Raw genomic sequence first — 23,771 nt, 5'->3', positions numbered from 1 at the left:
GATGCCTGGGGTTTCCTTGACTGTCAGCTGCCCCTACCCACCTTCTCTTGTGGGCACAGCAGAGAAGCCGTCTGAGATGACAGGAAGCAATCCAGACACGTGCTGCTCTCTGGGACCCCGCCTTTGTTAAGCCAAGGGGGGTAGGAAACCAAGAGCTCCAGGGGCTTTCTTCCATTATCTGGCAGCGTGGCCGCTCAGGCTCCAGCCCACAGCAGACCAGTGAGTTAGCTTGCCCTGCTGACCGCGGTCTGTTCTGATTCCCCACCCTGCAGGTGTCTGCACATCTGAAGCTCCAGGAGAAGGACGAAGGCAGAAGGGAGATGGTAAGTGTGGGATTGGGCCACAGGTGGTCCAGAAAGTGCGTGAAATCCCTTTGGTGGAGGCGTGGGGAGGGACTTTGTGGCCCTGCTTTTGTTTGCTGGTTCGTCACCTAGCCTTCTGCATGGGGAGGACAGTGACATCTCAGTGTGCGCCCCAGGCTTGGCAGCCGGGACCCAGGAGTGGCCGCCTTGCCAAAGACTTACAGCTCTTAGCGTAGCCACCAAATGGCAAGGGCGCGGCAGGAAAGCTTAGGTGGCCAGAGGACACCAGCCTCAACACTAGACCAAGCGTTCTGCCCCTTTTTAGTGTTTAATGTGCTTTGTACTCCATTGTTGTTGTTTTTTATAAAACACTAACAATGAAGATGGTTAGTCACTCGCTTAAAAATAACCAGCCTCCACCCACACGCACTCACAAGAAGATATTTGGTTCTTAACGTGTTATTAAGCAGCCTTAAAAAAATCAAATAAGTAAGTTTCCAGGATGCTGGAGGCCTTGTATAAACCTTTTCATCCCCCTCCTCGCCGCTTCCCTAAAGCCCAGGGCACAGGGAAGGTGCCGGGTCAGCACCCCATCGGGAGTGGGCAAGCCACACTCGGCGGCGGGTGTGACGGATTTATGTTTACACGTCGTCTGGGGGAGACTCAACTTCCCTCCTCCGTTCCCTGGCTAGCCTGGTGCTAGTGGGATTTCAATGGAAGAGTAAAATTGGGCGAAATGCCACTCTCGCAGTACTCTCTTGTCTTCTGACACCATCAGAAGACGACAGTCCGGAGGCAGAAAGAGTAGGCTGCAGGTTCAGCGCCAGCGGTGCTGGTCAGCGCCTTACGTTTGCTGTAATCTGCGGTGATGAGAGGCAGGGCCTGGTTAAGGAACATTAATAGCAAGTCTATTTCCCACATCCGTTCCCTCTCCCGTGCACATACTAGTTCATGTTCCACGAGTGTGCCATGAACACAATGCTGGGCATCGCTGGGGCTCCTTCTCTCCCCTGTGCCCCCCACCCCGACCCTGGCCTGGCCGGCGCCCTTCAGATCCCTCAGGGTCAGCCCCGGGAGTCCGAGGTCAGCCACGCGGGTGGATGCAGGTGGGAGCGGAGCCAAGACCCCCTGCTGCTGTCAGGATGCCCCCTGTGGCGTTCTTTTATTCTGAAGCCCAAAGGAATGAAATAGATTGCTGGAACCCGGGACAGAGACGGGGCAAATGTGGGGACCCCCTTAGGAAGGTGGGAGGGGTGGGCTGGGTCGTTGGTGCCGAACGTGGAAGGCCCCCAGGAGTGAACAACCACCTCGGGCCCGCCGGGGAAAGCCGTGGAGGGAAGGCCCCTCGGAGCGAGGGAGGGCCAGGTTATAGTTCCGCTCAGGACTACACAGTATGGTGGTGAGTGGACAGGGGAGGTGGAGGGTCTTGCTGACGCGGAGAGGGCCCTGCCGTGAGGCGGAGCTAGGTCCACAGGGGGACCCCTTTGGCTCTGGCCTCCTAGGACCCGCTGGATAACCTTGGGTCACTGCCTCCAGCGCTCTGGAGCGTTGTCTGTAATGAGGGCTAGAGACCACGGCCGCCCCTGCCCTCCGGGCAGTGTGAAGCTGACTTAGCTCGTGGATCCACAGAGCAGACTCGGGGTGATCTTCCTGCAGCACGACTCTCCTGGACAGCGCTCTCCGTGGGGAAAGGGAACAGGGACGTAGCTTTCGCTGGAGGCTGGGAGGGCAGTGTGTGCTTCTCGGCTGACATTCTGCATCACACACAGGCCCTCTTGCCTCCTGAGCCAGGTCTTCAGAAACTGGCTTCCAGCCTCCACCGGGGAGCTGGTCGGGGTCTTTGGGGAGGGCTGTGGAACCCACTCTTCCTGCTCTCGCAGAAGGGACGGGGCGAGAAGGCCTTCTTGGTGGGGCGAGCAGGTGTCTCCCGGGCGGGCCACGCCTGTGCACATGTCCTCCATACGCCTGGCCTAAGACACGAGCAGACCAGAGCCTTGTGCTGTTCTCAGCTGGGTTACAGGAGCAAAGACAGCAAATCAGTGAGGGTCTCGTCTGCCAGCTGCGTGGCTGATCGTCCCGAGGGAGCAAGAGGCTTGCCCCGTCTTCAGATTCGTCTGCTGCTGGACCGAGCAAGGCCATGAGCATGCACGCCTAGCGGTGGTCTTGGGTCCCGCACACATTTCTTACCAGAAGCCCCCGTTCTGGTTTTCAGCCAGGTGTGGGTCCCGCCTCCCCCGAGAATGCATCTACCGGATTGGCTGGTTATTTCCAGGATGAAACAGTGGCGAGTGTGACTCATTTCCCCCTAGCTTGAGTTACAGTTGTTTGTATCTTGTGGAAACACAATAGAATGGAATGTTCTATTTTTTTTTTTTAATTTTTTTAGCCTTTATTTTTGAGAGAGAGAAAGAGCGAGAGAGAGAGCACAAGCAGGGGAGGGGCAGAGAGAGGGAGACACAGAATCCGAAGCAGGCTCCGGGCTCCGAGCTGTCGGCACAGAGCCTGACACAGGGCTCAAACTCACGAACCGTGAGATCATGGCCTGAGCCGAAGTCAGATGCTTAATCGACTGAGCCACCCAGGTGCCCTTAGGATAGAATGTTCTACTAGGTAATGGAATGTGTTGTCCACAGCCTTCCTTGGTTCCCAGAAAAGCAGCCTCAGCCCTCGAGGGTCCCCAGCAAGGGGCTTTCTCAGGAGCAAGGTCTCCCAGGGCTGGGACATTGTTCTCTCTGACTAGTTTTAGAACAAAACCAACCAGCAGGGCGTCACTCTTGAGAGAACGCCGGAGAAATGGGCTGGACGGGCAGGAGAAGGACAGACACCGATATTTGCCTCCACCTCCTGCGTCCTGTCTGTGGGGGCCGAGGGTACGTGGAACGGGACCACGCCCAACCGCAAGGAGTGATCCCCAAGAGGACAGATCGTGGACAGGACAGGGCATGCTCCGTGCTGCAGGGGGACCCCAAAGACGAGCCTGGAACAACCAGAATGACCCTTCATTCTGCAAGTTCAGTCTGTGTCCCAGAAGACCAAATGAGCTTGGTGGCTCTGGAAAGCCAGCAGGTGCTGTCTGCAGGGGAAGGAAGTGGGCCAGGGCGCACACACACACCCCCCACGGCCCCCCTTCGATGGCCCTTCCCGGGAAACCTTGCTGACCTTCTTTCTAGGTTGGGATCCCTCAAATGCAGTGTGTCCTAGAAGGGCCGTGGGTTGGGTTTATTGGTCAGCAAGGGAAGAGCCTGGTGGGATTCAGACCCAAGTCCGTCTGACCTGACTGCCTCCCGGGCTGGGGGGCAGTGGTGCCCCAGCTCTTATCATCAGCCAGGCTTGCATTCTGTACTGACCGTGCACCAGGAATTCAAGAGCTGGAGTGAAATTTTTCTTCCCTGGGAGTTCTTTCTCCTTTGGGATGACCTCATCTCCCCAGAGAAGCCACTGGACTGGGGTCTGCCTGCTTCTGCCGCGAGGGGCCAGGATGGTGGCCGTGGTGGGACCTCCAGGGGGGGCTGGCCCTGGGCGGCGAGCCTGGTGTGGACGCGGGACAGCGGCGGTGGACCCCCGCCTTCCCAGGGGCTGCCTCCGGGAAGACACTGCACTGAAGCCTGCTGACTTTCTGTTCCCTGAGCCCATGCTGGGTCAGTCATCTGGAGCGGACAGGAAGGCGTCGTCCCAGTGGACTGTTTGTATCCCAGTGCCCAGCCTGCTTCCCGGGGGCCGGCCTCGGCAGGGCCACCGTGGAGGGTGGTGACAGCTTTAAGTGGTTTCCTGGCCTTGCTGGCACGTCGGACACCTGGTTCTTCTATTGACAAGTGCCAGGGGGCAGCTTTCCTTCTTCCGGAGAGACCCGGCCTGCGTGGGGCGCGTCTGCAGGAACCGCGTGCGCTAAAAATGGTGGCATTGGTCGCTGCTGTTGATTAAATGCTTCCTGTGTGCCAAGCCCTGAGCTGGGTGTTTTGATTCCTTATCCCATTTAACTGCCACGATGGCCCTCCCCTCTGTGCTGGTCAGAAACCTGATCATCCTCTGTGCGTCTGCCGGTCTACCTGTTCCACAAACGGTGATTGGGCACCTTCCCTGACCTGGGCCCTGAGCGAGGCTTAAAGAGGCCCGCAAGGTCACCTCTGCAGGAGGCATATCGGAGACTCCGCCCCAGGCGGGCCTGGCTCCAGCACTGCTTCCCAGCCTCCTGGGCCCAAATCAGGACCTCGGACTTGGAAACTTGCCTGTCCACTCGGCAATGGGCCCCGCTCTGCAGTCCCATCCGTGTGTATCCACGAGTGGGATGCGGGAGGCAGCAGGTGTTTCCACATGGGCCCTGTAGGTGGTGAAGTGTGGTGGGCAGTCCCTGACGGACACTCTGGCCCTGTTGCTCCCTCAGGTCAAGGAGATCCTGACGGCTCTGGGCTTGCTGTCTTGCGCCAACACGAGAACCGGAAGCCTCTCGGGCGGCCAGCGGAAGCGCCTGGCCATCGCACTGGAGCTGGTGAACAACCCTCCCGTCATGTTCTTCGATGAGCCCACCAGGTAACCAGGAGCAGTGAGGGAGGAGCCCCGTCCTCCCCATCAGCAGTGTCCACGGGGGGCCCCACAGTAGCCTCAGAAGTGGGGAGGCATGTGCTCTGCCTGCCCATCTTTTTCTCCTATCCCGGGGTCCCCGAGGGGAGGCCTGACTTCCCTCCCTCTCTCCATCCGCTTCTAGAAGACATGACAGGCTCAGGCGTGCAGCACAGGCCTCCCCAGCGTGAGCTGAATACAGGGTATGGCTGGAGGGTCCCACAGGCATCTGACGGTGCCCCTTGCCTTGCAGCGGCCTGGATAGCGCCTCCTGCTTCCAGGTGGTCTCCCTGATGAAAGGACTGGCCCAAGGAGGGAGGTCCATCATCTGCACTGTCCATCAGCCCAGCGCCAAGCTCTTCGAGCTCTTTGACCAGGTGCGCAGACCACTTGATGATAGCCTGAGTGAAGCCAAGTCCCAGGGACTCTGCTTCCTGTCGGTTCCCAGAGGCGTCTTCATTTCTGAATGGCCTCAAGTGTTATTTTTCATAAGACTTTGGAGTCATCGGCAGCTAAGGTGGCAGGGCAAGAGGGGGTTGAGAGAGCTGGCCAGCGTTCTCTCTCTGGGGCTGGTATCTGGCCAAGGGGTCTTGGGCAAGTCACTGACATTGTGGAAGCTTCATCCTCCACCCCCACCCCTGTAACAATGGGGAACACCTGCTTTACGGAATTAAATGGCAGGTTATCACGTGTGCACGACATCATCTCTTTTATAAATCTTAGGTTTCAGTATTATAATAAGCAAAAAAAAAAAAAAAAGGCCCAGGGATGAAATGTGTATACCTTCAAAAATCTTTCCTAGCAGGCAGTTAGTGTGAAGGGGCAGGAAGCGATATAGTAAAGTAATGCCTGTCCATATAATACCTTCCCTGACTTAAAGTTCCCTTGGAACTTTAACAGTTTGGGGGAGGTAATGTATAGCTGTCCTGAAAGTGAGAAAAATTGATCGATGGATGGGTGGATGGATGTAGGATGAATAGATGAATGGTTGAATGGGTGGTGGATGGGTGGGTGGGTGGGTGGATGAGTTGAGTGGAAAGGTGGATGGAAGAATGGATGGATGGATGAAAGGTTGAATGGGTGGTGATGGATGGGTGGGTGGGTAGAAAGGTGGATGGAAGGATGGATGGGTGGGTGGGTGGGTGGGTGGGTAAACGGGTAGGTGGATGGATGGGTGGGTGGGTAAACGGGTAGGTGAATGGATGGGTGGGTGGTTAGATGGAGGGGTGGAGGGGTGGCTGGGTGAGTGGGTATAAGGATTGGTGAGTGGGTGGGTGGAAGGTTGCATGGGTGGTGGGTGGAGGGGTGGACGGATTGACAGCTCTTGTTGCTGTACAAAGGAAGACGAGGTCGGTGTTCTCCCCTTCCTTACTTTCTTCCAGCTTTATGTCCTTAGTCAAGGACAATGTGTGTACCGGGGAAAAGTCTCAAATCTTGTGCCATACTTGAGGGAATTAGGTCTGAATTGCCCAACCTATCACAACCCTGCTGACTTTGGTAAGTAGAGCCTTGACCAGCTGGAGGGGAAAGAAAAGGGCTCTTCTCCGCTCTCAGTGGGTTTCTGCTTTTACCTGAAGCCCCAAAATCTGGAATTCCTTCACTATTCCAAACATGGGTCAAGTGCCATCCTGCGGTGGAGCTTTTAAGAACAGATAAGAGGTTGTCTTTCCTCCAGATAAGATACCTGGGAACTAGAACAAGGGAGCTGTTAGGAGCAGAAGTTCCTAATGCTATGCTGTGTTACGCTTCTGCTTTTAAAGAAGTTATTTCTGGAAAGAAATAACCTCTAAAAATAAAAAGTGACCCTTTTGCGTCGGTTTACCGAATTGTTAAAATGCTGATTTAAATTTTGACCAAACGTAGCAAAAAAGGTGATGCTCAGTGTCCAGAGACTATGTTGATGGTCCGAGCTCCTCCTCCTGAGCTGGTGGTCCTGGGATTGGTGGCCTTGGTGCTTGGAGGCCAGTTGAACCATTTCACGGGCCTTGAGATGCAGGGGCCCACACCTCCGTGCTGGCAGTGCTCCCAGGCATTCTCCGCTCTACCCACACCCTCCAGGGCACTGACCATTGCCAGCCATCACTTTCCCCCCCCCGGGTCCCCGTGCCCAGCACCGTCCTCCACATCATGCTTCCCCGCATAGCTCTCAGCAAACCCAACAGCCTCCCCAGGCTGTCTCCAAAACCAAATGTCCTCCACCTTGCTCTGCAAGCTGGATTCCCCGGCATCCGTCTTGCCTTCTCTTTCTCTCCAGTTTCATGTTTACTAGGCCCCCAAGTTCTGGAGATCCCCGACTCAGTACTGTTCCCCCACCTGAACCCCGGTGCCAGGGTCCAGTCTTTGCCAGCACCTCCTGCTTTCCGTGCCTGCAGAGCCACACACTGAGTGGTCTAAAACCTCGTGGTTCTGGGGGCCAGAAAGAAGTCAAGGTGTGGGCAGGGCCGTGCTGCCTCTGAAAGTCCCGGGGGAGGCTCCTTCCCGCCTCTTCCAGCTCCTGGTGGCTCCAGCGTTCCTGGGCTTGTGGCTGTGTCCCTCCAGTCTCCAGGCAACATGTCCTGGTTTATGATAGGACCTAGGAGGGCTTGACCACCCTGGTTTAGGGGTTCAGGCTCGGGGAAAGCAGACAGCTGGTTTTGCAGGGGACAGAACCAAAAAATCAAGGCCGGGGACTTTGGGCCTCAGCAAGGATGTTAGGGAGAGGTGGGGCCGTGGGAAGGAGGCACCAAGACCTCAGGTCGGGAGCGAGAAGGGGCAGCAGTAGTGTGGGGTGTGGAACCAGGGGCCAAGGAGAGGCCAGTGGGAGCCAGAGACAGGGTCTGACATCCCTGGGGATGGAGAGGTGGGGTTGATGGTCCCACGCAGCCTGGTGCCTCCGGGGCCCTTCTCCATGGTGCTGAAGAATCACTCCCGCCTCGGCCCATAGGGACACACAAGCCCCCTCCTGCTCACCTTCTGGCTCCAACCCTGCGGCCTGAATGCTGAAACAGGCATTCAATTAACATCAGTGGGTGGATAAGTCAATAGATGGTGAGCTAATGACCTCCCAGGCTCCCTGGCATCACCACCTGAATTTGCATTTCTAGGATCCGACATGATGAATGGCCTTTCTGGGTGGGGGGGAGGGGAGTTTAGGGCCGAAAACACACTGGCTGTGAAATGATTTCATCGTGTCACACAGCGTCCATATAATGGGTTGAAAATATCCCCACCAGGCTAATGGCTGTGTTGTCGCAAAACGAGCACCGCCTGGCTCCATGGGAGGGACCTGGGGGCACCTCTCCGGGGCCCGGGGCTGACCCGCCTGTGTCTCCTGCAGTCATGGAGGTAGCGTCCGGTGAATACGGTGACCAGAACAGCCGCCTGGTGAGAGCCGTCCGGGAGGGCATGTGTGATTCTGACCACAGGAGAGAGCCTGGGGGGGATGCCGAGGTGAACCCTTTTCTTTGGCACCGGCCCTCTGAAGAGGTAAAGCAGGCAAAACGATTAAAGGGGTTGAGAAAGGTAATGCAAACCCCGGCCCCCCCCCGTGGGACGGCTGCATGCTGCACCTTGCACGCTGCTGCATGGGGGCTCCGAGCCGGGGGGGGGGGGGGGAGGCGCGTCCCGGGCGGGCGGCTCACCCCTCCCCCTTCCCGCGTGTGTCCCCAGGACTCCACCTCCATGGAAGGCTGTCACAGCTTCTCGGCCAGCTGCCTCACCCAGTTCTGCATTCTCTTCAAAAGGACCTTCCTCAGTATCATGAGGGATTCGGTAAAGGGTGTTTGCAGATATTCTCCCGTGTCTCGTGCGTGTCGGGTCATTTTCCACTTTATTCATCCTGATGGGGCTCTCGGATTGCTTTCCCTGCATATGCATCGGTCAGCTTTCCCTCCACGATGCTGCTGTGACAAACAGCCCCCAGATGCCAGTGGCTACAATAGGAAACATGTATGTCTCATTGGTGTCGTGCGTTGGTGGCTGTGGCTTGTGGCCCTGCCTCACGTGTCTCACCCTGGGACCTGGAGCGGACACACGGCTCCTTTTCTGGGACGCGGCAAAGGGCAAGCGTGAGAGAGAAATCCAGGCGGCCTGTAAAACTTCCCGCTGGGGGCGGCAGACCGTCTCCCGTGCGCACGTCCCACCGGCCAGGCCCAAGTGGGAGTGCTCCTCCCTCGAGGAGTCCCTGGGGGCCCAGGTGCTAGCAGATGTACAGAGCCCGTCAGGCGGGAGGTGGTGAGTGACCGGGAGCTGTGATCATGTCCACCTGTCCCAGTGGGCAACCTGACGGGCTACCTGCCGAGGACGGCCGAGTGCCCAGTGGGGCTCCGGGACCTACTTGGAAAGTTGGAGGGCTGGGGGCCGCCCGGGCCAGTGTGCTCCGAGGAGCGGCCTCGGATGTATCTATTCTAGCAATTGCTTGTTTTCACAGCAGTTAAATGCTGTGTGTGTGTGTGTGTGTGTGAGAGAGAGAGAGTTGGTTTAGGGTTCAGGCTGGTTTTTCTGGAGGAGAAATCAGCAGCCGATGCCTCCAGAGGCCTTGGCCTTGTTGTCATTGCCTGACCCCCGCGAACACCAGTGAGAGCCGTGTCTGCCCCCAGGTCCTGACGCACCTGCGGATCACGTCTCACATCGGCATCGGCCTCCTCATCGGCCTGCTCTACCTGGGGATCGGGAACGAAGCCAAGAAGGTCCTGAGTAACTCCGGCTTCCTCTTCTTCTCCATGCTGTTCCTCATGTTCGCGGCCCTCATGCCCACCGTTCTCACATGTGAGTGCCTGACCCTAGACCCACCCACCAGTGGGGCGCTGAGACCGGGGCGTGGCCCATAGATGACTTTTCTGACGCGTACTATCTTGGTTCTTCGAAGTGCCATTTTCTTGGTTTACAGGTACTATCATATTTTCCCTTAGACGAGAAAATACATACCATGTTTAAGCCAAAGGAATTAATCACTAATGACATATCTGTCAGCATGGAGGAAGGCTGATGGGGGGTTTCTGAAAGGTGTTCTGATCAGAAATCCCTCAAATTTTACTGGGGTAGCATGACCTCGTTCACTTATTAAGGGAGCCTGCTGTGGCCAAGTTTGCCAGCGGGTAAAGCTATTCTGGATGGATTTCTGTGTAGTTCCGGATTGTTTGTGAGTGCACTGCCCTTGCTCACTTCGGGCTGACCGTGAACTCTGGCATAAAAACCGCCCCCCGGCCCGAGGGCTGCCGCCCTAAATGGCCCTGAATCCTCAGGACCAGCTTTTGGGGGCTCTTGCCCACGGAAGGACTCACGTTGGTCAGTGGTGAGGTTAGCCGTAGCTACTTGAGCGCATCACTGAAATAACGCTCAGTCTCCGAGGAGACGTCCTCCGCTCTTTGATTTTCCGCTCGGTGCCTCTTCGGGTTATAAAACCGGTTGGCAGTTTTTCCAGGCTGGTGACTCACTTCACATGTTTTCGCTCCGTCTCTGAGCGCTGCACGCACACAGGCCCAGGCCGCGGCCTCCAGCTCAGCACGGGGTCGCCTGGGCGCATCTGCAGCTGGCCGGGGACGTCCGGCCGACCCCTTTCCATCCTTCTGTCTCCTAGTCCCCCTGGAGATGGGAGTGTTCCTTCGGGAACACCTGAACTACTGGTACAGCCTGAAAGCCTACTACCTGGCCAAGACCATGGCCGATGTCCCCTTCCAGGTGTGTGAATGAAGGGGCGAGGTGGGAAGAGGGGCGGGAATTCTCCGTCACTGCCGGCAGGGGGTGGGGGAGGCAGCCGCTTGCAGGGGGCGTGACGGACCCTGTGCTTCCAGATCATGTTCCCGGTGGCCTACTGCAGCATCGTGTACTGGATGACGTCACAGCCGTCCGACGCCGTGAGGTTCGTCCTGTTTGCCGCGCTGGGCACCATGACCTCTCTGGTGGCGCAGTCCCTGGGTCTGCTGATTGGAGCTGCCTCGACGTCCCTGCAGGTACCGGTGGAGGAAACACCACCTGAGGGCCTCCCTTCCCCCACCTGGGCCGGTGCGGCCGGGGCTGCTGCCCTGGCGGGGCTCAGTACCACCCCTCCTCCTCAGACCCCCCTCTCGCTTCTGCCCTGACCGCCTGGATCGGCTTCACCTGGTCGCTCCCTGGGGAAGGACTCACACTGCTGTGGCCGGGCAGGGTTGGTACGCTGCCACCAGCAGGTGCCCTCGGGTGGCACATGATAGCTCATGGAGCCCCCCCACGCCCTCCCGCTAGCTGGGATGCTGTCCCCATTTCACAGATGTGGAGACTGAGGCCCAAGAGGCAACACGGTCTGGTCAGGCTCACGCAGCTGGCTCCGAGTCCTACGGTTTGCAGCCTCTGGGGAATCCACTCCGCTACCCCGTGGACCCCCCCCCCCCCCCCGCCAGTGTGGGGGCCCCCCCCGCCCCGAGCCCCTCCACGTGCTCTCTGGGGCTTCACGTGCCCTTCACGTGTCCGGCACCGCCCTGCCCCCCAACCCGCCAGCCCCACCTGCTTAGCCCCTAGGGTGGCCCCCCGCTCCACGGACGGGAATAGCGATGGTACCCCCGGGATGGCTGTGGAAAGTGCTTGGGCCCACCGGCCACAGTGGGTGCCCAGGGGACAGCGCTCACGGCCCTTCCTCCCTCGGACGCGGTGGCAGCACCTGGCTGTCCGACCCTCCACGTGCTGTTCCTGCTGCCTCACCGCCAGTCACTGCGGTCCCCACTGTAGCCCTGCAGGAGGCTCTGTCTCTTTGCCTCCCGTCCTCTCTGCTGGGGCCCGCTGATCTCCAAGCCCGACATCCCAGCCGCTCCCTGCTGCTGGAGGACGGGGGCTCCTTCGTGCCATCTTGGCCTCGTGGGCCCCAGCCTGACACCCTGGCCCGGCCCCGGCTGCTGCTGGCCCTGCAGACACGTGGGGGATGGCCTCCTGGGGACACTTGAGGAAATCGGGCGGGACCTCCCCTCTGCCGCCTCTGAGCACGTGCTCCCTGTGTCCCGCCAGGTGGCAACCTTTGTGGGCCCTGTGACGGCCATCCCCGTCCTACTCTTCTCGGGGTTCTTCGTCAGCTTCGACACGATCCCAGCTTACCTGCAGTGGATGTCGTACATCTCCTACGTCAGGTAGCGTGTGTGATGTCTCTCATCACTCGGAGCGCTGTGCGCACAGAGGGAGGGGACGAAAGCCTCTTCTCAGCCGTCAGCTACAGGCCGGCGTGATGCTTGCATCACGGATCCAAGGCCGTTGGTGCCTTTCATCTTTTTCCCTAAGTCTTCTGTGTTCCCATCGTCACCAACACACACGCGCACACACACACACACACACACTCACACGCACACACACGTAAGAATAAAATGAATACTAGCAGTTTGTGCCTTGGAGGAGCCACTGTGGACCCCCAAATTCCGCCTGTTTTGGAGAGCTGCCGTGGGGAGAGTGTTTTCATCTTAGAAACCTCGTTCCTCTCGGGAGCAAACAGCACCCGTCACTCTGACCCTGTGCAAATCCAGGAGAAACCAAGTCATGTTTTAAACATCCTGCTGTTTTCGACCAAGAGCGTCCTGGCCCCTCGGCACTGTGGCGCCCGGACCTCGTCCTCTCTGCTGGGGGCTTCCTGGCACGTTGGCCTCACTGGACAGCGCCCGCCTTCAGAGCTCGCCTCCCCCGGCTGTAGCGACTCCGGGTGATGCCTGAGATCCGAAGCTGGGAAGAAGCTTTTCTTTTCTAGAATGTCAGTTCAGACCTAGATGTATTGTTCAGGAAAACAAAATCGAAACAAAGCGCTCGTACAGAGTTTCAGCGATCGGTGTGCGTTCCAACACCAAGAAATCAGAAACCCAGGTCTTTCTTCCTAAAAATTGGTGTTTTTGTTCTGGTGCTGTAGAGCTGAGACAGAATGAGAGCTGGCACAGAAGGGTTTTATTTAAATGTTCTACGGTCCTTTGGGGCACCTGGGTGGCTCAGTCGGTTGAGCGTCTGACTTCCGATCAGGTCATGATCTCACGGTCTAGGAGTTCGAGCCCCACATCGGGCTCTGTGCTGACGGCTCGGAGCCTGGAGCTTGCTTTGGATTCTGCGTCTCCCTCTCTCTCTGTCCCTCCCCCACTCATGCTGTCTCTCTCTGCCTCTCAAAAATAAGGAAAACTAGTAAAAAAAGATGTTCTACGTTCCTTTGAAGGTGATCAGGTCCTAACTATTTAAAAAGAAAAGTATGTAATATCAGAGGTGATCAGAGAGCTTTTTAAAAAATTTTTATTTCTTTATTTTGAGAGAGAGAGAGAGAGAGAGCATGAGCAGGGGAGGGGTGGAGAGAGAGAATCCCAACCAGGCTCTGCACTGTCAGTGCAGAGCCCGACGCGGGGCTCGATCCCACGAACCGTGAGATCATGTGACCTGAGCCAAACCAAGAGTCAGACGCTTAACCGCCTGAGCCCCCCAGGCGCCCTGATCAAAGAGTTTTCAATTCATTTCCCCACCGAACGAATCCCTACTGTGCGTTCAGTTTGGTTTTTCGGGAGGAGGCTCTGGAGGAGACAAAAAGTGGACAGACCTCAGCCAAGCCGCTGGATGGGTTTGTCTTGGGACGACGTTGCAGGGCTGGGAGGTATCTCCGTGACGACAGGTCTGGGGAAGGGAGGGCGGCCACGCTGTGGGTCAGGGCTGGCTGGGGGCTCACCCGGATCCCTCCCCCCCCCCCCCGCGCGGGGCTGCGGGGTCCCCTGGCCGCGGGCAGAGTGTTCACGCTCTGTGCCTTCCTCCGCAGGTATGGGTTCGAAGGGGTCATCCTGTCCATCTACGGCCTGGACCGGGAGGACCTGCACTGTGGCATCGACGAGACGTGCCACTTCCAGAAGTCAGAGGCCATCCTGCGGGAGCTGGACGTGGAGGATGCCAAGCTCTACCTGGACTTCATCGTCCTGGGGGTCTTCTTCATCTCCCTGCGCCTCATTGCCTACTTCGTCCTGAGATACAAGATCCGGGCCGAGAGGTAAAACACCGGAGTGCCGGCAGAGGGCGGAGTAGACAGTGCGGCCCAGGGTGGCTTGTACGATCGCGGCGGCAGGGCCGTGCCCACGGACACAGGGACCCCCCCGCCGCCCAGCCCTGGCAGCGCCCTCAGGCCGCGGGCGTCAGGCCGCCCCGTCCACGCAGCCCAGCCGGGCCTTCGCTCCGTCCCCCTTTCTGGCTCCGCTGGGGAAGCGGGTGTAGAGGTGTGTCCGCGAGCAGCATTTCACAACGCGGTGGCGGGGCGGCCGGGGAGGAAGGCCAGCGCCCGCGGCCCCGCTCATGACTATCGCTGTCACCCCCCCACGGTCTGCCTCCTTCTCCAAGGAGAAGTCACCTTCCAAGCCAAAAGCCGATAACTCTCATCCATTTGAAGAAACCGTATCTTTTTAGTACTCGTCGAAGAACACGATTCAGGGTAAATAACACACTTTGCTTCGAGAGGCGAGGGGTTGAACTTCACCGCGGGACTGGTCTCGTTTTTCGGGCTGAAGCTGTAAAGGATGGAGACACGGTCCCCGGCGGAGAGAAGGTTCTGGAGCTGCACGCGCTCAGCCGTGCCGGAATTTCAAGAAGTCGTGAGGAAAGCTGGAGGGTGAGGTTGGCCAACGCCCCCCAAGCCTTCTGTTTCCCCCCGTGCTTCTTATCTTAAGCAAAACATATTGTTTATTTCTTCCTAACTCTCTGAACACCTTAATTTTGCCTACAACGTGTCCAGAAAATTGGCTTTGTTGATGTTTTACCCATGTGTCTCTCTCCCCACGTATCACATCACCTACCTCCACGGAGCTGGGGGTGCTGGGCTTGCGGAAAGTCCAGGGGGGCACACGGAGGGCCGTGAGGGGACCCCACTGTTCACGGCCCCCACTGTGGCTGGGGGGTGGCGGTGGGGAGGATGCCCAGACCCCAGAGCATCCAAGGCCCTTGCAAGAAAGCGGCGAACACCGTGTGGCCGAGACGCTTGTGGTTTGGCCAGGCAGTGGACAGGGTTGTGGGCAATGCCACCTGCCAAGCCCCGTTTCGGTGGCATCTCCTCCTTCTCAGCCCTGGCTGGGCTGGTGGCGATGCCATGGCTCAGAAGCTCCTTCTTCCCCGTGAAGGAGGTCGAGGGTGCGTCTAGGGGAGGGGTAAACGGCCTCTGGCTTGCTACCAGGTGCCTGGGCGCTTACCAGCCGTCAGAGGCAGTGTGACCAGTGTGACCACAGGGTGGAGGTCGGAAGAGGCCAGAGAAGGGAATGGAGTGTTGCCCCCTCGGAATCTCCTTGCCCTGGGGCCGGGGTCTCCTAGCGACTCTGGCTCCTTCCCGCCCTGAGCCTGGATCTCCTGGTCTGTGAACGGTAGCGCTGGGCGGTCTTCAAGGCCGCTTTCAGCACTGAGAGGTTCTGCGCCTCCTCAGCCATGTTCCCAAAGCTTCTATTTCCTACTTGAAGAGAATGGAGAGCGTTCAGATTTTGCTGGAGCATGGATTTGACTCACAGATACTTGGTGATCCCTTTGCTCCACGTGGTGATCCCTTTGCTCCCGCTTTGATCCGTTTTAGTAAACACAGTGGAGACATGTTACAACGTAGCTTTGAGTTTCATGGTTCTGTGCAAATGGGGCATCACCGGCCAGATGAAGCGATTTAACCAGGATCGCTTTTTAGGCGCCATAAAAAGTCTTTGTTTAATTTCAAGACAGATTTGCCTGCAAGATGTCACAGGTAGGAAGTCCCACATGGTAACAGCCTGGTGAAATAGAGAGGGGGTGGGGCCGGGGGGATGGCTTTGGTCACGCCACAGTGACATCAGGTGCGCTGGGTATTTAAAGACCTCTTTCCCTCCAGGTGAGCCCTCTGGAGGCAGGTCTGTGACCCTGCTAAGGACGGGCTGGCCGGGAGCTGCAATGCAGGACCCAGCCCTCCCCTTACCAGGCACCATTTGTGACCCGAGCCCACCGTGCGGTGTCTCAGCCATTTCAGAAGGAAACCGATTCCTTGAGACCGAAAATCTAGTTTCCAAGTGTCCCTGCGTCCTCAGAAGGAAATACTTCCCTAGGAGTGCATCCTTCTTGCATTCTCCATTTTCCACTCTTGAGAAATTACATTTGTCCCTTAATAGATGAAGACAGGTAGGGGGCAGATCTGGCGGATGTGAGGCTGTCCGCCGTCGAGGAAAATGCATGTGCAAAGCAACAGGGCGCTAACTGGTGTGTGGCACGAATACTGTCGTGGCCGGGCAGGGGATTTGCTCAGAAAGTCCTTGGGGCGCCTTGAGAGAGGCGGTCAGTCCCGGGATGCCGTCCCTCCCCCGTCGGCGGCAGGTGCCCCCCGCTGGCGCCTTCACACAGACCCTGGGCGACAGTGATGCAAACGGTGTTCCTTGCGTCCCCAGGTAGCTGGGTACAACGGCTCACTCGGATGACCTAAGCTAACGTCCAGACAACCTGTTGACTTGTTTTTGAACTCGTTGCGGTTAAGGGGGGTGTCCACCTGCTGGGACTGAATCCAAGCCAGCTGCCCAGATTTAATTCTCATCGCGAGTTCTGAATGCAATGCCTCCTCTCGTCTCTGTGGTTCTTCATTTAGAGGGAAGAGTGAAATCTTGCGTGAGAGATGTGCATCCCTTCCAGTGTTAGGAGAGGCAAAAGCGCGAGTCGAAAGGGTCTCGCTTCTAAGTTCGGCTTGTCAGGCGAGAAGGGGGAGCAGCGGGGTCCGACAGCTGCGGGACCTGGGGTCTGGTGCCAGCCGCACCTTGGGAGCCTTCCACGGGTGCCACCGTAGGATTGTGCCCCTTTTTGCTCCTGGTCTCGCTGAGGACCAGCCGGAGGGGGCAGTTCTTCCAAGGGTCCCGTGTGGGTGGCATGGGGAGCTCTCTCCAGGGAGGGAAGAAACCCTTTACATGGAAGATGCTGGAGTCTGGTGGTGTCACCTTGGGCAAGGGGCCTTCGGGACCAGGAGAAAGCTCATCCCAGAGACGCACAAAAAGGCAACGTTCCCAGGGAGCATGACCGGGAGGTCAGGGACAGGTGGAGTCACCTTCTGTGGTTTGGCTGAGAGGACGGAAAGCCCGGGCCGCCGTGTACTGAGCGTGTTTTCCCTGCTGGTTGTCCCGGCCACCGAGCCAGGAGCCGCGGGGGCCCTCTGTTCATCCCCTCACTCAGCAAACACGGTCACTGGTGCTCCCCACGTGCTTGGTGCTAGTGTCTCAGGCCCTGGGGGCCCAGGGGGAGGGAACCCAGAGGTGGCTTGGCCTCCAGGGCGGCAGGTGATGGGGCGGGGGTTGTATTCATTCTGCAGATGCAGAAGGCCGGGCAGGGGAGGACGGGCGAAGTCTCAGTCCGACACCAGGGAAGAGTGCACTGGGAATTTGAGTGGGGGTCTGACCCCAGGTCTTTTTTTTTTTTTTTTTCGCTTTGCCCTGTTGCCTCCTATTTGTGATGTACAAATACACGTGAAAATACTTCCTAAAGCATAAAGTGCAATACTAGAATACTAGCTTAGTGGCTGTTCATTATGGACTTGGCTGCTACCAAACAGAAAGCCGAGACAGGAAGGTGGCCCATGCCCCTACCCTCCCCCCACACCATCGCCCGGCATGGGGTTGTCCCTCCGGCCTTGGAGGCTGAGCTGACTCCTGTCTCGTGGAGAGGTGCCTTCCTCTGCCCCGGCCTGGTCTTAGCTTCCTAAAGCGGCGTACCTGAGAATTAGCTCGAGGGCTGGTGTGTGTGTGTGTGTGTGTGTGCATGCACACGTGCTCCGTCTCCAAATTCTCCGTCATCCTTTATTCCCAGAAGGTGAGAGAACATTCCACTTCATGCCTGCCGTGCAGATGGCCAAGAGCGTAGTCAAATTCCGCTGAGGCTCCCACATCCAATGCCGTGTAAATGTGACCAAGGGTCAAACACAACACCCAAGATGGGGAAGTGCAGAGTGTGTGAATATAAAGTTAGATAACTTTTAAGAAATCAAGACTGCTAATAAAATATTTTACATAAAACGTTTCACTTGTGTTCAGTGTTAAATGCTTCCAGTTCAGAATGATTTGCTTAAATCTTACTAGGTAAAATGGGCTCTTAGGTTGCATTTTGAATACATTTGTTGTGCGTCTAGTAAGATTCTCGCTTTGTTACTTGGCGTTCTGGTCTAACACCCCCGCTGGTAAATTCACCTTCCTCTCTGGACACCATGTTGTGTCTTAAAACTTTGTGCTTTTGCTCTCTTCTCCCAGACCCCCACCCACTTCCTCCTGCCCTGTCAATGTCGGCCACAACCTCAAACAGGGCCGAGCCCCCCAGTGCGCTGTGGCCCGTGTGCCCCTTCCTCTCCAATCCCCTCCGTCTTGGAGTGAGCTCTGGGGACACAGGCACTGGTGGCCATTCTTCAGAGGAATATCCCCCTCCCCTTGCTCTCATGTTCCCGGACACCCACTTCTCTGGCCTGGCCTCTGTGGAGGCGGCTGTGATGGGGAAAGCATGTTCTCCCTAGGTTTGGCTCCCCAGGCGGACGTGAGCGGGACCCAGAAGGAGGCCGGTGCTGTGCACTGCTTTAGCTCCCCCGGAGCAAGGACTTAAGGGGAGTGGTGCTTAAGGCCTGGCCTTCAAACGGGTCTTCGCTCCCACCTCTGGTAAACAAGCAGAGAGCCGGGCTGAGCAACGTGGCAGAACGATTGGCCCCTGCAAATCCTAAGTGACAGGGACAGAAGGTGGCCTGCAAGATCGGAGGGCACCCCACGTGTGGGACCGGTTCGAAGTGGCTCCGTGTGCTCACCTGCTCCCTCTGCTTCTCCTTCTGCACCCGCCTGCCTCCGCAGACCCTCCAGTCCCGCCTCGGCCCTTCTGGGTCACTGTCCTTGGACTCCTCTGGGATCATCGCCCTCTGCAAAGACCGGGGGCCTCCCTGGGGCCAGAGGCCGGCAGGGCAGGGAAGACGCCTCACGGCGGGCTCAGCTCAGCCCGTTTGTGAAATCCAAGCGTCCAGGGCAGGAAGGCAGAGCGAAGGTGACGCCCAGGCCCGCCCTTCCAGGCGGTGTAGCTGGGTTTTCCGAGAACCACCGCACATTCTTCCTGTTTCTTTCTCTCATCTTGGCGCAGACAGAAGGGTTTAGCCCGAGCCCGATTTCGTACGTTACCTCTGAACATGCCAACTTGCAGTCGTTCCTCCAACAGACGCTTGTGTGGCCGAGTTGAGGGCGCACGGGGGCCGGCCGAGGGAATCTGCGGTGCGTTTATGTCAACCCAGTTTGTATAAATGAGCTTAGGTCGGGCTCAGCCCCTGACGCCTCCCTGTTCTCAGAAATAGTCCCCCTGGCGTCGCGAAGGAGAAAACGACCAGGCACATTAGGTACCGTGTTGCGGCCCGGGCAAGGGACTGTCACTGGTCGGGGCACAGCTTGGGGGCTTTCCCGCAGCACAAAGACCATCGTGAAGCAGAAGAGGAGGAAGTGAGAGCATGAAATGTCCTTGTTTGATCGCAGGGGTGGGGTGGGGGGAGTCTGCTGCTGTGTCCGGGCCGGCTTTCTGAGGCTGCAGGACAGAGGAGGCAGAGCCCTGGGGGTCCTTCACGGCTGGAGGGCTGGGCTCGCCGGATCCGCTCCTCCTTCCCGGGAGACCCCCCCACGGTCTCGACCGAGGACATGACCCCGGGCGCACGTGCTTTTCTCGCCGAGCTTGCAATTCCCGGTTTCCAGAGGGTCCTCCCTGAGCCCCTAAGCAGGAGCACCAAATCTTGGGAGCGGCACGAGCCCCAAGCCACATAAAGAAGCAACAGCAAAACTCGACATTGCTACACGGAGCTGAGGTTTTCCTCCGTGGGGCAGCATCTCCCTGTCCTGGAGTATCTGCGTGAACGGAAGAGAGACTCCCGTTCGTCGCCTTTGGGTGCCTTTGGCCTACACTTTGCACATGAACTTAAACGTGGCCCTGGTGTTGTGTACAGTTAAACGGCATTTCACCTCTGCACGCGGGAGGCGTTCGCCACGCGCAGCAGGGCCGGGCGGGCCGGGGTGGGGGATGCTGGGGCCAGGCCGGTGGGCGACAGAGCGCCCCGGTGATGTTCCACTGCAGGCCCGCTGGGCCCAGTTCTCAAGGCCCACCCCCCGCCCCCAGACCAGTCCCCCCGGGGAAGGAAAGCCCTTGCCAGCAGCTCACAGGTGGACGGTGTTCCTCTGCCCCACCTGCCCTGAGGTCTGGCCCAGCCACAGATCCCAGCACAGCCTGGGGGCGCACAGGGAGCTGGGGGAGACCGCTGGCCCATTTCTGCCGCACAGGTCACCAAAACGGCCTCCCCTCCTGGGCCGCCCCGAACGTGCCCTCTCCCGCTGGACGGAATGATTAGGCCGAGGGGGAGGTAAAAGTCATGGGGAACACAGGGTGAAGGTTGGGAGCCCCAGGGTCTGGGGTTCCTGGACATCTCAGGGTGCAACCCGGTCCGAACGGTCCCACGGTTCTTGGTTTTCCTGGAAGTATTTCAATGGTCGTGGTAGCTATTTTGTTCTTATATTTGTAGCCATTTTTGTTCTTTGTTCTTATTTGTTTTACCTTGTATACTTGTTTTTGACAATTCTGTCCTCGTGTACCCCAGGGGTCTCTTTCCCATGACATTTCCATGACGCCCGAGCGTCGCCATCAACATCTCGTTTTTAAGTTCTCGGCCACTCGAAAACGGTAGAAAGAGTCCTCTCGTCCGAGTTGCTGATAAAATGGGCCACCGAAGCCGCACAGTGGGTTTTCCGTTTCTATAATCTGAGGGTCACTGTAGAAGGGGCTGAAAGAGTAGTTTCTCAGCAGAACGCGTATGTTTAAAACAAAGTTATTGTCTGTAACCAGCCCTCTGAGCCTTGTTTGCGTTTTCCTTTGCAGACATAGTGGGTGTGTGAGCAGGTTGCCAGTCATTGCCTTTCATCTGATGAGTCGCTACTGAGTGTTATCCCTTTGTTGTCCCAAAGCAAGAGTCAATGCAAGCAACGTTTTCAATCAGCGTGCAAACGCGTGCATATATCTGTATACCTAATCTGTGATTGTATAATCCCTGGTTTTTAAAACACCATATGGATGACTTTGCAACGATTTTGCCATTGATATTTAGGGAATACCGTCGCCTGCGCTCTGCGATAGGTTTGCACCGTTGTAGATGAACACCACACGTGTACGTACATACGTATATACAAATATATATATTTAAAAATAACGTCGGCTCTCTCGGGTACCTGTTTCAGGGGCTGTCCAGTCCGTTGGAACAGAGACCCAAGCAGACCCTAGGATGTGAGCTTTCTAACTGTACCTTACAGGCTTCGGTCCTGTTGTGTACATTTCTGTAGAGTTACCTCCTTAGAAGATTTGTACGTGCATTTTTTGCAGACCTGAACTTTGTTTTCTGAAACTAGATGCCACTTATGAAAATGTGACATAAATCAAATAAAGCATTGTTATTTTCAGATTTCTCCTTCTCTCTCCTCCTTGCTTTCCACAGTGCCAGCGCTCGCACCTGCCAGGTGAATGGGGCCCGGGGTCTGGCAGAAACTCGCTCTTGATGGAGCCATTGGCTCAGCTGATGTTGTCATGGATGGGAAGAGGAACACGAGTGGTAGTGGTGTGGTGGGCAGCCCCCACTGGTTCTGCGGGAGGACGGGTCAAGTGCCTTTTCGTGGACTATCTCATTTAAACGCCCTCCTCGGGCGGGGCCGGAGAGCCACAGATGAGGAAGCGAGGTTCTTAGAGATTTCACAGCTGGCCCAAGACGAGTGGTGGAGGGCGAATTCAGATGGTGACGGTCTCGCAGGGAGCCAGGGCTTTTGACCCCCGCATCGTCCCCCCACGTGGGAAGAAGACACCGTGGGGTTGAAGGCTAAGGAGGAGAATCTGTTTTGTCACAGGAAGTGGCTGCGGGAACCCATCCCCCATGACCAGAGGAAACTTCTCCCAGGTACTTTGCCGAGGGGCACGATGATGGGCGAGTGTCCCCAGGAGTCAGCTCTGGTGGCTTTATGTTCTAAGGGCCCCTGTATAGGTCAACACCGGGGTTCAGGCTGGGCCTGGGCACAGGTGTCGCTCTGGGATCATCACCTGGGTGTGGCCGTGATGGGGAGGCCCAGATTACTTCTGCAGGTGTGGAGGAAGGTGTGGACGCAGGGACACAGAGAGAGAAGCCACCACCCGATGACCCGGCATTCATCACCCCTTCTTCCTGCCCGGGTTTCTCTGCCCCCAAATCTTGTGAGATGCTCCCAAACCCCTCTGCTCCTTACCCCATCATTCCTTTCACACTTTCTCCAAAATTATCTTCATTTGCATCTTTAAATTACAAAAATTCTACATACTTGTTTTAACAAATAATGCAAAAGTGAATGATCTTGCCCCGAACCCGTCCCAGGCACCGCCCTCGAGGTACCCGGAGTGGACAAGCAGACAGCAGTCTGTTCCCCCAGAGAGGCGGACACAGCACCCCCACCCCACGCCCCCGCTCGCCTCCCCTCCCACCGGGTCGCAGACGGCGCTCCAGACCAGAGGGCACAGCCCTCCCTATTCTCACTTCAGCAGCTGCGTGGCGCATCACCGCGGGAACGTTCCGGAATCCCTGCAGCCATTTCCCTTCGGAGAGACGCTGTGGTTGTTTCCACAATAACAAACAGGCTTTAATCTGAAAATCTGGACAGCATTCTTCTACTGATATCCTTGTAACCCACAATTTAAATCACAGAAGGCTTTCTGGAAACGCAAGTGGAAGGAAGGACAGGTGCACAGAGAAGACGGGGACCCGCGGACCCCACGTGTGCCCCCCTCACTCTCACGGTGGCTTTGGGGCAGTCCCACGTGGCTGACATCTCGTCTCCAGCCCTCTGGCCTTCCCTTACATGCAAGCGTGGTGACGCTTGGGAGCTGCAGGTGTGCGGGGGACAGGAGACCCCCAACAAAGCCGCCAGGCCCGGGGGATGTTGTTGGGAAAGAGGGTCCTACCCCACCCAAGAGTGCTAATCCTTGCTGACAACATCGCCATGGCCTTGGCGGTGAAAGTAAGGGCCTCGTGTCGGCAACCCCGTTCTGTAGAAAGACAATGATGTAAGCAGTAGAGATAAAGCCCTGCGGCAGGTGCTCTTCCTGATGGACAAACCCTCTTCCCCCCAGCTGCCTTCCTTCCTCTGCTTGTCCTGCTATGCGAGCAGCCGGCCGGCCCTGTGGGTCTGCGCTCTGTGCTCCCGCTCTTAGGAGATGCTAATCCGGCCACACCCAGGAGTGACCTTGGAACTTGATTCGTCTCCCCCAGTTTCCTCATCCGGGTGTCACAGTTGAGAGCAGGTGGCAGGAGGAGAAGGGATCTCTGCACATCCCAGGACAGAAAATTCCGCTGGGTTGGTGAGAAGTGGGGGAGGGGTGGCTGGACCAGAGCAATGATAGAACAGACGTGGGTGCCAAGGGCTCCCTCTAGTGGACGCCGGGGCTGTGCGCCGGGGGCCACGGAGCAGCCCAGCCCTCCTGGCAAGGTTTGTGGGTCGGAGCAGAGGGGACCATCTGTACCCCACAAAACCAAACAGAGAAAGGCTGCAGCGTCCAGGCCAACAGGGGCAAGGGCAGCTGTCTGGTGAGAAGCCGCTAATAATTCTTGCACCCTGAGCTGCAGAAGGTGGAGAGAGCCCTCGGCCCGGGGTCACCTGGAAGGGGACGAGGCCCCCTCAGAGGCCATCTGGTAAGGCCAGTGGCGCGGAGGACAGGATGCACCGGCCCCCACCGTGGCCCTTGGTAAACTCTTGGAAGTAAACTCAGTTCTTGGAGCAGAAAGTCTGACGCTGTCCAAAGTCAGTAAATCCACAGAGAGAGATTAAAAGCACAATTGTGTTTATTATATATAACGTATATGGAAAGAGAGAGAGAGAGCGAGCTCATTCAGTGTGAAATTTGCCCTGTTAACGTGTACGGTTCGCTGCTTTCCAGGATCTCACAGACTCGTGCAGCCGTGGCCAGTCGCCAGTTTCCGAACTCTTTCGT

At 57.4% G+C, this 23,771-nt stretch overlaps 1 protein-coding gene across 5 annotated transcripts in view; it reads left to right on the top strand.

The window, feature by feature from the left end:
* Positions 1 to 23,771, top strand: part of ABCG1 (ATP binding cassette subfamily G member 1) — an 81,183-nt gene that overhangs the window by 56,405 nt on the left and 1,007 nt on the right. For 2 of the 5 annotated variants that reach the window (XM_040483856.1, XM_040483857.1), the window contains 12 exons: positions 273 to 323; positions 4,684 to 4,829; positions 5,113 to 5,236; positions 6,242 to 6,356; positions 8,176 to 8,360; positions 8,508 to 8,609; positions 9,437 to 9,605; positions 10,417 to 10,517; positions 10,631 to 10,789; positions 11,814 to 11,932; positions 13,573 to 13,797; positions 23,718 to 23,771. The exon at positions 23,718 to 23,771 is cut by the window's right edge and continues 1,007 nt beyond it. In XM_040483856.1, coding sequence (XP_040339790.1) covers positions 273 to 323; positions 4,684 to 4,829; positions 5,113 to 5,236; positions 6,242 to 6,356; positions 8,176 to 8,360; positions 8,508 to 8,609; positions 9,437 to 9,605; positions 10,417 to 10,517; positions 10,631 to 10,789; positions 11,814 to 11,932; positions 13,573 to 13,797; positions 23,718 to 23,771 — 1,550 coding nt within the window. Of the gene's footprint in view, positions 1 to 272; positions 324 to 4,683; positions 4,830 to 5,112; positions 5,237 to 6,241; positions 6,357 to 8,175; positions 8,361 to 8,507; positions 8,610 to 9,436; positions 9,606 to 10,416; positions 10,518 to 10,630; positions 10,790 to 11,813; positions 11,933 to 13,572; positions 14,557 to 23,717 lie in introns of those variants that run through there. The other 3 variants (XM_040483858.1, XM_040483859.1, XM_040483860.1) reach the window with 3 other exon arrangements.

This window comes from Herpailurus yagouaroundi, unplaced genomic scaffold (genome assembly GCF_014898765.1).
Source record: "Herpailurus yagouaroundi ecotype Mexico unplaced genomic scaffold, PumYag 162, whole genome shotgun sequence".
NCBI lineage: Eukaryota > Metazoa > Chordata > Mammalia > Carnivora > Felidae > Herpailurus > Herpailurus yagouaroundi.
Note: the sequence above shows the minus strand (reverse complement) of the source record. Positions and strands in the feature narration are given on the sequence as shown.